Here is a 13,589-nt window from a genome sequence, read left to right as displayed (position 1 = left end):
GCTCGACACGGCAGTTTCGTCGCAATTGTGACGATGGAGACGAGGCTAACTGGTGGGCCCCCAGCTGACTTCTCTCTCATTCTTTATATATATATATATATAGGGAACCGCTAGAATGAAAACCACCCCGAGTTGTAAGAACCGCGAGAACCACACCATCCGGGTCGCCGTTTACCATGATTTTTTTTACAACTAGATGTGTATATTATAAACACATCCGTAAAAAAAAAAAAATTAAACGCCCCCCCCCCCCCCCCGAGGGGGTAGTTTTTTACACCACAAGTTTGGTGAAAAAAAAAAGAAAACAAAAAAAAAATAAAAACATCAAACTTGTGGTGTAAAAAACTACCCCCTCGGGGGGGGGGGGGGCGTTTAAATTTTTTTTTACGGATGTGTTTATAATATACACATCTAGTTGTAAAAAAAAAATCATGGTAAACGGCGACCCGGATGGTGTGGTTCTCGCGGTTCTTACAACTCGGGGTGGTTTTCATTCTAGCAGCCCCATATATATATATATATATATATATATATATATATATTATTAATGGTTGGGTAGTCTTGGCTAGTCCCACACCCTTGAGTAGTCCCCAAGAGTAGGGGTGTTCATCGAATCGAATATCGAATTTTCGAATAATTTTTATTTTCCCTTGAATTCGTATTCGATTCGAATTCGATTATAACTTACCGAATTCGATTCGAATTCGTATTCGAATAAAAAACCCAATTCGTATTCGATTAAAAATTCGAATTCGAATCGAATTCGAATAAATTCGATTTAATTCAGATTCTTTAAAAACATGTAAAAAACTATTAAAATGAAACATAAATTTTAAAGCAGTCATAAAGCACGATATCACATTAAAAAGTTCCAAATAAAGTACCATAAGTGTAAAATTCAAAACGAGAAATCAAGAATAACCACTCCACATTACAAGTTAGTATTTTTAGGATTATAAATTTATTGATAGATTTGTTACTTAGATTTTAGTTATGAGCCATGTAGTAGGTTTGGTAATGGGTAATTTTAATACTTGGAAAAAAAATTTGAAAATAATTTATAGTATAGCTTAATAAAAGTAATATATGCATTATATATAAAAATAATAAAAAATGTATAGTTTTTATTCGAATTTCGAATCGAATCGAATTTGAAATTATAAATTCGTATTCGATTCGTATTCGATTTACTTGACTCGAATTGAATCGAATTTGAATTCGAATTCTTTTAATCGAAACGAATTCTTGATAATCGAATCGAATTTAAACGAATTTCGAATTTTTAGAATTCGAAACGAATTCTGAACACCCCTACCCAAAAGGATGCTATGACGTGACGTCCACGTAACGGGTAGTTTCCAAAGAGACTATCCTCCCCGTACTTAATGGTCTTATTTCTCACCCGTTTAACAAAACCGGACTATCCATATCACTTTTATTTGTCCGTATCAACCAGCAATCACCATCATCATCATCTAGGGTTTTTGCTTCGTTGCCCCATTGTCATATTGCTCAAATCAATCAACTTCACCACCACCGCTACAATGACGACAGTTGTACCTACATCCGAGGAGGATCCCGTCCTCTACGTTGTGCGTTTCACCGCCGAAATGTCCTGGGCTGAAGCCGGTCCTGAGGTATCATATTTCATTCAAATTCATGTGGATTTGTTTATTTGTGGAGCTTATTATTAGGTTAATTGATGTTTAATGTGTGTCAGGTAGCTGAACAACAAGTGTCTAGTCTGTGCTTGGAGGCTCAGGAATGCATGGTTGCCGGTAGATGGTTGGATTTGGCTTCACTCATGGTTACTTCTGCTGATTTGGTGTTTTCTAAAGCGTCTGATAAAGGTTATATTCATATTTGGTGGTTTAGTTTCTTGTTTTTTTTATTTGTTTGAGTTTTATGCTGTTGTTGTTGTTAAGATGAATAATCTTCTTTAGGGCTTTGTGATTGCATAACAACTTGTTAAAGTTTACTACCGATACGAGTTTATTGAATGTTTTATTGATGAAGAGTTTTATTCTTGTCACTTGAACAGAAAAAAAGGTTTTTTTGTTACTGTAGTTAATAAATTAGGTTGGCAACGATATTCGTTTAAATGGTATTATGGAGAAAATTGATTATAAAGGTTTGGTACTTTGGTTCATGAATTTGCATCAATGAATGCTAGAAAAAATGACGTATCTTAAGCAACAAGTTCTCATTATATCGGTCCCCTAGTAAAATATCGATGTCAAATATCGGTGCCGATATTATCGGCGATATTGACTGATATTTGACTGATATAGACCGATATATCACCGATATTTGACCGACATAACCGATATATCACTAAATTATTAGTGTTAAATTGCTATATATATTAATTTTACGTGATATTAAAATTACCGATATCCCACCGATATGTCACCGAGATAATCTCTATCTCAAATATCTGTCCTTGAAACCGATATGACCGATGTATCACCGATATTAACTGCATAGAAAGCACATCACATGAAATTATTTGTTTTTCTTTGCCTATGATGCTTCATGCTTGGATATAATTTGAATTACTTTTGAGTTGTTTTCTATTGCAATTTGTATTCTGCTGCAAATCGCAAATGGCAAACGGCAAACCAGACAACCTTTACGTACTTTGCACTTAGTATGAAAGCCGAACAAAGAAAATATAGTAAGTAGACTATCCTGAGATTCATCAGCTGAATTATGGTTTTTAAAGTTTCTTTTCTTACAAAGAAGAGAATGCATGAATATCAGTTCAAGTCAAGATACCAGTCATACCACATTACTAAAAAAGAATCCTGTACTCTTTTTTGTTTAGAGATTCTAGTGGGAGTGCTAGTTTCTCATGATTTCCACCTGCTCAATATATCCAGTTGGATACATGTCAGTTGGGGCTATCATCACTCCTTCACTATTATTTACATCTCGTTCTGTTGACAAATCATCAAAGATAAAAAAACTGCTGATTTTACCGAAAGGATGCATATTGTTTCTTCTCTCATGTTTACTGACATACTTCTGCAAGAGATTGATGTTACATTATTACCCTTGTGTATTCTTTCTTCTCCTATATACACTAACAAAACTTTAATCCGGCATTTATATGTTCTTACCTTAGATCTTGAGAGCATCTTCACCATTATCTGCAATCTTGTGAAGAAACCTGAAAGTCTTGATGAATTATTAGAGATGGCAAAGCTATTATCCACAAAAATTGCACAGCAACCAAATGATAAGCCCGCACTGCGATTAAAGATGTAAGCTTGTTTCGTCGTTATTATTATTATTATTATTATTATTATTATTATTATTATTATTATTACCAGTAGCATCTAAAACATTGTCTGATGTAGTTATGTCTAATTATTTTTTGTCTCTTCAGCCTGTTTAATCTGTACAACCTGTTGGAGAATCCTTACAGTCGGTTCATCGTTTACAAGAATGCCCTCAAGTTGGCAAAAGAAGGAAAAGTCATCGAACACATTTTTCCGTCTTTTAGAAAGATAGACAGTTTGTTGAAAGAGTGGGATCTTGGAGTGCAGGACCAGAGGGAATTATTTTTGGCCATTTCTAACATTTTTAAGGAACATAAAAGGTATCATAAATCATAAAGATAAATATGACTTTCATAATATCAATGTCATTTTCGTCCCTGAGGTTTATTCAGCTTTGCGACTTTCATCCAAAGGTTTGTTTTTCCGCATCTGGATCCATAAGGTTTGAAATCTTGTCATTTTCATCCAGCTCGTTAACTCCATCCATTTTTCTTTGTTAAGTCAGGGGTATTTTCGTCTTTTTTGTTAACTTAAAGGGCAATTCGGTTTTTTCCAGGGGTATTTGGTCTTTTTACATAAAGAGAAAAAACCGAATCGCCCTTTAAGTTAACATAAAAGATGGAAATATCTCTGACTTAACGGAGAAAAATGGAGAGTTAACAAGCCAGATGAAAATGGCAAGATTTCAAACCTTTTGGATCCAGATGCGGAAAAACAAACTTTTGGACGAAAGTTGCCAAAATTGGCCAAACCTCAAGTACGAAAATAGTATTTTACTCATCATTTTTTTTATTGATAGTCCAATTCGTTTGCTAAGTTATGCAATATCTTCTGTTTGCTGTCTTGATGTAATTTCAGCTCTCCGAAGGAAACCCTTAAGTTTTTAACGAAGTATTTGGCTGCATTTTCCGGTGAGGATTCACATGTTTTGGAGGAGGCTAAGGAAGAAGCTGCACGTGCTATTATTGAATTTGTTAAGGCACCCGATGTTTTTCAGGTATCATGCTAAATTATAACGTTGTTTGGTTTACTGAAGATGATATATATATATTTTTAAAAATGGCAGCATGATTTGCTTGAGATGCCCGCTGTAGCCCAATTGGAGAAAGACAATAAATATGCATCGGTATATCAGCTTCTGAAGATATTTCAGACTCAGAGGCTCGATGCCTACTTGGATTTCTACACCACAAATTCTGCATTACTGCAAAGCTATGGTAATGACCATTATCACATTTGAATTTAATTTAAGCGGCTATTTTGGATCTTTTAGCCTTTCAAAGTTGAAGTCGCTTTCCAATGTGGCGTAGGTCTTGTACATGAAGAATGCATAGCAAAGATGAGGTTGATGTCAATTGTGGATCTTGCCTCCAATGAATCCGGCCGAATCCCATATTCTTCGATTAAAGACACGCTTCAGGTAAACATCATTTGCTATTACTAACCCCCCCCCCTTGCGCGCGCATACACACATTTTGTTGTTTAACATGTCATGGTGGGATAACTTGCAGATAGAGGCTGATGAAGTGGAAACCTGGGTGGTTAAAGCAATTACTGCTAAACTCATCGATTGCAAAATGGACCAAATGAATCAAGTCATCAGAGTGAGGTTTGTATAAACTTCATATAGTTTCTAGTTTCTTAGAATTTATGTCTCTTATTCGTTAAGGTATAAGTAAGGTTTCATGTTTTGTATAGTCGCTACACTGAGCGTGTTTTCGGGCATCATCAGTGGCAAGCTCTACGAGAAAAGCTGGCAACATGGAGGGTAAACTTTCTTTGTTTTTTGCCACCCTTTACACGAAAATTCTAAATAATCGTGTTTTTTAAAATTTTATCAATACAAGTATTTGAAACTTTTTATCTTTCAGGGTAACATAGCAAATGTAATAACAACCATTCAAGCAAACAAGGTCACTGAAGAAGGAACTCAGGCATTGCAAGGTTTGGCGATACGCTAGATTTTGGTTCGTTTTAGCAACTATTATCATCCTCTTCGTCGTCATCAGGGACTGTGATACTGAGGAACGGGGGCGCACACATACATTCATTGTTATTGCTTTAATTGAGTGTTAATCACACATTTTGAAAGTTGTCTTCAATCAGTAGTTTTTACTTTTTACTTTTTTTTTTCTAAGTATGAATTTGTACCTTTTAATGAGGAATTGTGCTCTAGCCACATCATTGTTTTTACGCGCCAAGACTAATCCAAACATGCAAAAAGCTTCTTCACTCTCACGAAGATGTGAAAGCGCTGCTAAGACCACGCACATGGGTTTGGCCTAGGTGAGCCTTTTGTACCCACACTAGTTCTGACCTCAAGAACCATTGTGGTTGTCAAAGGCCCATGTGGGTGAAGCATTTTGCTTGGATCCTGAATAAGTGAATATGCAAGGCCCTTTTACAAACTTTGACATCTATGCTTTTGGTGTGGTGGTGTTTCAAATTTTATGTTGGCTGTTACAAATAAACACAATTTACGGGTTCTGCTGAGATTTTTGGACCAAAACAAGGCGAGTTAGACTGCTTATAGCACTGACCTGAAATACAATATGAACATGACCGAGTAATCACGTTTGTGATGTAATGTTTAAACCACTAATAAATACGTTAAGTGTTTGGGTTGACATGTTTCATCTGGTTGATTAAACAAGTTGGCTCTAATCATTTAAAACAAGATGTATAACTGCCAATGTATATAGTTTGTGAATATGTTGATTGGGGAAGGATTCACTAAAAAGTGGATTTTGCCTAAGTAGCCTAGGAAGGATTGTGATGATGACATGTGGCACTCCTAATAAGTAGGAATGAAGGGCATTTTGGTCCTTATAAATAGGAGTAAAAATGACATGTGGCACCCCTTTTGTTTTTAAAAATACAACAAAAAAATCTAGTACAAAAAAATTTAGCATAAAAAATCTAATACAAAAAAATATAGCACAAAAAATCTAGTAAAAAAAATAAAGCACAAAAAAATCTAGTACAAAAAAATATAGCTAAAAAATCTACTACAAAAAAAATAGCACAAAAAAATTTATCAAAAAATATAGTACAAAAAAATTCAGCACAAAAATCGAGAAAAAATAATTTAAGACAAAAAAATTCAGCACAAAAATATAGTACAAAAATCCAGCACAAAAAATGTTATACAACATAGAAATACAACACATTTTAGTGGGTTTTTTTTAGTCTTCATATTTTATATAGCAATATGGTATTCAAATTAAAGATAAAAAGACGCTCGATTTTACGGTGAAATTTTTATGAAAAAATAATGTCGTATAAAAAAGTTATGAACGTTTAAAAAACGGAGGTGAAATATGCATGTGGCTTGCATGTTGAGAGAGAAAGTCCATAAATAAGATTTTTCCAAGATACCCTTGCACTCCTATCTTCTCCTAAAATTTCATCTTAACCATTGATTTGAAAAGTGAATGGTTAAGATTCCTTCTTATCCTATTTAGGCAAAATTAACTTTTTATTTGATTTTATGTTTAAAGTAAAACAATTTAAAGGGTTATTGTTCGTATCTAAAGTTCATTTAAGTTTGAATTATGCATCATCATATTTTTAAAAGAATCAAAAGGATAATTCACGATCATATATTTTGTTAGTTTTAAATCAAATATTTCTCCTCTATAAAGTTACAAACAAATAAAAAATGTTACCTAATTTATGGATAAATTAACTAGAAGTGTTATTCGTTTTTAAATAATGCCACTCAATTTCCGTACACATTCTTAATAGTCCTCTTATTGTAAGCAAAGTGGTGTCATAGGCTAAAAAATCGAAAAGAAAGATTTTGGATTTCAAAGTCCATTTTGAAAAAGTTTACAATTGCCTAAATTGGAATTTTTTTTATAAAACTTCGGATATGTTGTTTCCGGGGAAATGGATTGATTGGATTAAAGGGTGTCTATCATCGGGCAAAGGGTCAATCTTGATTAACGACTCACCAACAAGGGAATTTCCGTTTAAACGAGGGTTGAGAAAAGGAGATTCTTTGTCGCCTTTTCTCTTTATTCTTAGTTTTTACAATGGAGGTGTTGGACATGTTCATGAAAGGGCGGTGGAATTGGGATTATCTCACTGGATAAAACTCCCAGACGTGGGGCCAAATTATCCCATCTTTGCTACGCGAACGTCTTATTTTTGGGTGAGTGGTCAGAAAATAATGTTGTAAGCCTAAGTCGGTTCCTTAGATGTTTATATCTTATGACCGGGTTAAATGTTAATTATCGGAAGGGCCAACTTTATGGGGTAGGGGTGGAAGATAATGAAGTGTCTAGCATGGCTCTGATTTTAAATTTTGATGTGGGTACGTTCTCGCTTTGGGGTTCCTATCGGTGCCAACATGAAAAGAACAAAGCATTGGCAACCGGTTCTCGATAAATTTGGCAAAAGCTCTCAGCTTGGAAGGCGAAGACTTCATCTTTTTCCATGAGGGTGACACTCGAGAAAGCGGTTCTTGGCAACCTACCTTCTCACTACCTATCCTTGTTCACGGCTCCTAAAAGCGTTGTAAAGAAACTGGAAGGTATGAGAAAAGATTTCATTTGGGGAAAGTGGGTGCGGGTTAGAAAATTAGATATGGGTGCGATAAGGGAAAAAAGATAAAGCCTAAAAGTCTTGGGGGAATCGAGTTAGGAGGCATTAGAGATTTCAACATTTCCATGATGGCCAAGTGGTTGTGGGGTTACAAAGCCGACCCCAACCAACTTTGGGCCCACGTGGCAAAAGATATTCACAACACTAGGTCTAATGACAAAATGGTTCCTTGCAAGAAGATTGTGCCGGGTGTTTGGAAGGACATAGTCATAGCTGATGTTGCTCTTTTAAAATTCGGTATAATCGTGAACCAAAAGTTCAAAGTGGTTATCGGAAATGGGCCGAGTGTCCGGTTATGGAAGGATGCCTGGTTGACGATAAGCCATTTAAAACCATATATCTAGATTTATATTGGTTAGCCAAAAATAAAAACTATACAGTGTTAGATTGTGTGGGCTACTAATGGAGCAGTTGGTCAATGGGCATGGGACTGGGTCAAGGATCTGGGTTCGCAGGAGGAATAGGAGAACATTGGCTCTTTGATGGGGCTTCGTTAGCAGGCGGCATTAAAGGTAGGGAGAGATAGCTGGGCCTCGAAGAATAATAGCGGGGAAAACTTTTCTGTCAAAGAGCTTCAGATGATCCTGCAGATTTTGGATAGCAATCAAGAGGAGGTAACGCCTTTTTTGTGGAATCATTGGGCTCCCCTTATGTGCAATTACCTTCTTTGGCGAGCCAAACTTAAAGTTGCATCCAAAGTAGGGTTGGCCCATCGTAGAGTTCAATAGCGGGATGTTGTGTGAGATATGTGTGGGTATAATGGTTAGACAGTTGACCATTTATTTGTCTCGTGCGTGTTCACGAACAATATATAGTGGATTTGTTCCATCTTCTAATTTTCTTTTTTTATTTTATTTTCTAATTATCAATTCCCCAATAATTTAATTACTCAAATAATTTTTAATATTTAAACTTAATAAAAAAACTAAATACACCGTATTTCATAAAATAAATTTGTGAACATTACGATATAAATTTTATTAAAAACGGAGTTCGTTTGAAAAAAATATATTTTCCAATATATTATATATATTGATTGTTTAACTTTTTAACTTTTTAATATTTTCCAGATCGCTTGAAAAAAATATATTTTCTAGTATATCACACTCTTGTTTTTTTTTTTTTTTGGTGAACATGCATATATAAAATTTATAAAAATTGATAACTATTTTAATTGTTTTTATCTAACATTATCTTATTTGCCACATGTCAACATTCTATAGTTTTGTTAGATTTTTTTGATAAAATTTCTTTTTTATTTTTAATAACTTTTTATATTTAAAATAATAAAGTTTAAAAATATAAACATTTTTATTAGTTATAATCCTATACTAATAAACAAAAATCTTTTTTGGACACGTGTCACTCCCTGGTGCCTCCTCCCTTTTAATAATAGTATTACATATTAATTTTATACACAAAATATAATATAATATTAATTAATATAGTTAGAGATAAACGTCTATATTCAAATTTAATTAACAATTATCTATAACAAATATAAATGTATCAAATAATATAATAAGTATAATCTATACTATATTATAATACATGAGGGAAGGATTTCCAAAAGTTAAGAACTTCTTCCCACATTATTTATAAATAAACCCCTAGAATGGGGGTAAAGTGGTCTTTTAAACCATAATTATTTTTTAGTCCCTCAATCTATTACATTTAAATCCTTGACATTTAACATAATTATAGGTAATTAGTTACACTCCCCCCCCCCTCTTTAATTCTTTAATGTATTCCTGCGATATCTTACAACCCGTAATGTTTTAAAAAAATCCGAAGGTACCATGACGATCGGCACATTTTTTTAAACATTTCGATAGTTGTCTTTTTTAGTTTCGACGTGCGTTCATAAAGTACAAATAGCCGATGCGTAAATGTACAATTGATTAAAGCCAACATTTGTTTTTTACCGAAGTCAGCTTTGACCATTACCTAGCTACCGTACATTAACATTTGTTTTTTACCCAAGTTTTTTATTTTAAACGACATTAATAAACTAAAATATTCCCTAATTTTACTTGTACAGAGTCAGTTTGTTGTGGCATGTTTAATATAGTAAGTATAGATAAAACTCACAACAAACTTCCTATTAAACATGCCACAACAAACTAAACAGGATATGTGCATCTTATTTTAAAAACTTAAAACTCACAACAAACTTCCTAAATAAATGGATGACCAATCTAAAACTAAACCCTAATGGACTACTATAAATACATAGCAAACACTCACAATTCTACATTTCTATTGCTAAACAGATTTAAAATATGGAGCCAGTTCTGAATTCACTTGATGCGAAAAAACAAGCATGCGATATTGAAAAATCTAAGGTCGGTTCTATGATAAGTTTTGTTATATCGCAATAATGAATAATTGTTTTCTTTTATTTACTTTTATGTGAATACTAACTTATTTGATTTTTCAGATTCAACACACCAATTTAAACACCCTAGTTGTCGAACAAGCTTTTGTTAGTTTTTAAGTAATATTTTCGCTTATAATCTTTCATATTAACAAGTTCGTTATGTTATTATTTGGTGTTTTATTGTAGGATGATGGTGATAATAGTGTTGAAATTATTTCTTATGGTGCAATGTTCAGTCCATACAAGTCTAAGCTTCAACGTCAATTTAGTGAAGAGGTAATTTTAAAATTTATTTAATCTTTTTTAAATTTTTTTATTCAATATTTGTTCTTTTTTTTAAAATTTATTCTTTTTATTAAATTTTTGTTTTTTAAGGATCGGAAGTATGAGAATCAAAAGAAAAGATCTAAGAGACTCTCTGAATGGAAATGGGTCGAGGTTATAAATTTAGATGATTCTGAGGACGATGAGAAAGAAGATGAATTAGATGATACTGCTGATTCGAGCACAAACAAGAAAAACGGATCAAAAAAGTAGAGATTTTAGATGAAATATATCAAGTGTTTTTATGTTTTTTTCATTTTCAGTTGTTTTTGTTTGATATAGACTATCCCATGAATAATAAAGTTTATTTTATATTTGAAGTTTATGTTTTGTGTTATTTTATTGCACTTATAATTTACATCTCGATTGAACTAATATACTTTAGTACTTAATCATGTTCGTATTATATACTTTACATGTTCGTACTTGATCATTTCCAAAGAGATAAATTCGATTACCAAGAATGGCCAAAACATGAAAACTACCTCTTGGTTTGGAGTAAATTCAAGATTGTATTTACAAAGCACACTAAACATATTCAATTTAACAGTCATGTTCCACGAGGATTTCGTATATATCCATTAGTGCCTTCTATAAAAAAACTGTTGGACGACACGAAATATGAAAAAATAATTATATAATATTATAGATTTTTCGAATAATTTGTATTTCTTAAATAAAAAGATAAAGTTAATAAAGATATAAACTTTTACATCCTATTTTTTTATAAAAACTGTTTTATAAAAATATGATTTTTTAAATATTTATAAAAATGAAATTTAACATTAGTTAAAGGTGTTTAAAACGTACCTACAAGTCACCTACTATTTTTTACTTTTTACTTTTTCAAAAACTAAAATTTTAAAATTAAAGTTTATTGGATGAGTATGATGTGGATATTTAAAAAAGTTATGGACTTTAAACAATAAAATTATAAACTTTATCATTTCACCAACAAAATAAACTTACTTTATAACGATAGCAACTTATTTTTTATTTTTTGTCATTTCTTTAGTATTTTTTATTAACAAACGAATCTTTACATGTTTAAAACAGTTTTTCTATAGTTTATTTATTATTAATTTTTATAACAAAACAAAACTTTGATATTTAGTAGATAGAAGATAAACTATGTTCCAAAATTTTAGGAATTATTTAATACTAATTTACGGATTAGTAGATAGATAGTAAACTATATCCCAAAATTTTAGGAATTATTTAATACTAATTTACGATATTTAGTAGATAAATAGTAAACTATGTCCCAAAATTTTAGGAATTATAAGTCAACTAATAAAAAAATAATTATTGCAGTTATTCTTGGATATTAATATAATAATTTGCATTTTTTAATTAAAAAGTAATAAAGTAATAAACTTTAAAGCTAAACTAAAAAACTGAACTTACTATGATATAAAGTTAATAAAAAAATAATTATTTTATAAACATTTTTATAACAAGTAATATAAATAAAATACTCCAGAAATTTACAATCTTTACTAGATAAATTCTAAACTGGGTTTCAAATTTTTAGGAATTATAAATTCAACTATATTGTTATAGATAATATTAGTCAGTTCTAAAATAATTATTTACCAACTTGACTAGATACATAGTAGTAGATTATGTTGCATATTTTTAGGGATTATTAGTTAAAAGTAGACTCATGTAGATAAGATTAGTTAGGAACTAAAAATTTGAACTTAATATGATATAAAGTTAATAAAGATATAAACTTTTATCATCCTATTTTTTATAAAAACAGTTTATGAAATCTTATAAAAATATAAATTTTTTATATTTGTAAAAACCCGAAATTTAACAATTTAAGTTAAAGCTCTAAAACGTACTTACGAGTCAAATACTATTTTTTATTTTTATAAAAACGAAAATTTTAAACTTAAAGTTTATTGGATGAGTACTATGTGGATATTTATAAAAAGTTATGAACTTTAAAGAATAAAATTATACTTTATAATTTAACCAATAAAATAAACAAACTTTACAATTATAACAACTTATCTTTTATTTTTTGTCTTTTGATTATTAATTTTTATACATAAAAAACAATATTTTTTGTCTTTTGGTTATTATTTTTTATAAAAGAACAAAACTTTTACATATGTGTAAACTTATGACATATATCCACCACAATAATGTTAGCATAATTATTATACCAATAAGAAAACTACCAGAAACGAGTGCCGCAATGCAAAGTGTCGCCCCTGCCGCATCGCGCGGACACCCTACTAGTATTATTTAATATAGTTAGAGATAAACGTCTAAATTCAAATTTCATTAATAGTAAATTACTTTTTGAGACCCTATGTTTTAGTGGTTTTAACCACTTCAATCCAAAATCAACAGGTTTAACACCTTGAGTCTCTAACCGCTCATTTACACCCTCTGTAAAAAATTCAAAAAAGCCTTTTGTAAGGTTGAGTTCTTTAAGTTCTCACAACTCGTAGAAGTTTTCATTTTACCCTGACCATATATATTTGTTAAGATAAAATATATTATTTGGATATAAACAATAATTACTAATAAAGTATCAAATCACATGTACAAGTAACGAAAATTTAATTGTTGTTTTGTTTTACTAATTTATCTAAATAAGTTAATAAGGATTATATACAATTATAACTTACAATTTTCGTCATTCAACCCGTGTAATACACGGGGTTGTAAGCTAGTAAATTTTATAGAATAAATTATAACCTAAGCCATATTTATTTAATAAAAAAATGGTTTAGGTTGGGTTGTTAATGAGTGTGAAAGGTTGGGTTGGGGTGTGTAGGTGGAAGAGAGAGAAATTAATTTTTTATTAAAAGTTTGGTTGGGTTGGATTGGGTTGGGTTAGGTTGTGAATGGGGATAGTCTTAGTCTTAGGTAGCTAAAATCCATGTTACAAACTTTTAACATCCATGACCTATTGATTAGTCTAATGATACGGTACCTATTTTCTTTATGATACGATTTATAATATTTTCTCT

The 13,589-nt window shown here is 31.4% G+C and overlaps 2 protein-coding genes across 2 annotated transcripts; both read left to right on the top strand.

Annotated features, from left to right (window-relative positions):
• Nucleotides 1-1,427: 1,427 nt before the first annotated feature.
• On the top strand, nucleotides 1,428-5,516 carry LOC110920871 (eukaryotic translation initiation factor 3 subunit M). The gene is made up of 10 exons (XM_022165084.2): nucleotides 1,428-1,637; nucleotides 1,721-1,850; nucleotides 3,128-3,266; nucleotides 3,392-3,604; nucleotides 4,143-4,281; nucleotides 4,351-4,501; nucleotides 4,595-4,704; nucleotides 4,796-4,893; nucleotides 4,983-5,052; nucleotides 5,156-5,516. The coding sequence occupies exons 1-10, from the start codon at nucleotides 1,545-1,547 to the stop codon at nucleotides 5,243-5,245; spliced, it is 1,233 nt and encodes a 410-aa protein (XP_022020776.1). The 5' UTR covers nucleotides 1,428-1,544; the 3' UTR covers nucleotides 5,246-5,516.
• Nucleotides 5,517-9,958: 4,442 nt separating this feature from the next.
• Nucleotides 9,959-10,921, top strand: LOC110923220. Its single transcript, XM_022167375.2, has 3 exons — nucleotides 9,959-10,237; nucleotides 10,459-10,548; nucleotides 10,648-10,921. The coding sequence occupies exons 1-3, from the start codon at nucleotides 10,175-10,177 to the stop codon at nucleotides 10,807-10,809; spliced, it is 315 nt and encodes a 104-aa protein (XP_022023067.1). The 5' UTR covers nucleotides 9,959-10,174; the 3' UTR covers nucleotides 10,810-10,921.
• The last annotated feature ends 2,668 nt before the right edge of the window (nucleotides 10,922-13,589 follow it).

This window comes from Helianthus annuus, chromosome 17, assembly GCF_002127325.2.
Source record: "Helianthus annuus cultivar XRQ/B chromosome 17, HanXRQr2.0-SUNRISE, whole genome shotgun sequence".
Taxonomy (NCBI): Eukaryota; Viridiplantae; Streptophyta; class Magnoliopsida; order Asterales; family Asteraceae; genus Helianthus; species Helianthus annuus.
Note: the sequence above shows the minus strand (reverse complement) of the source record. Positions and strands in the feature narration are given on the sequence as shown.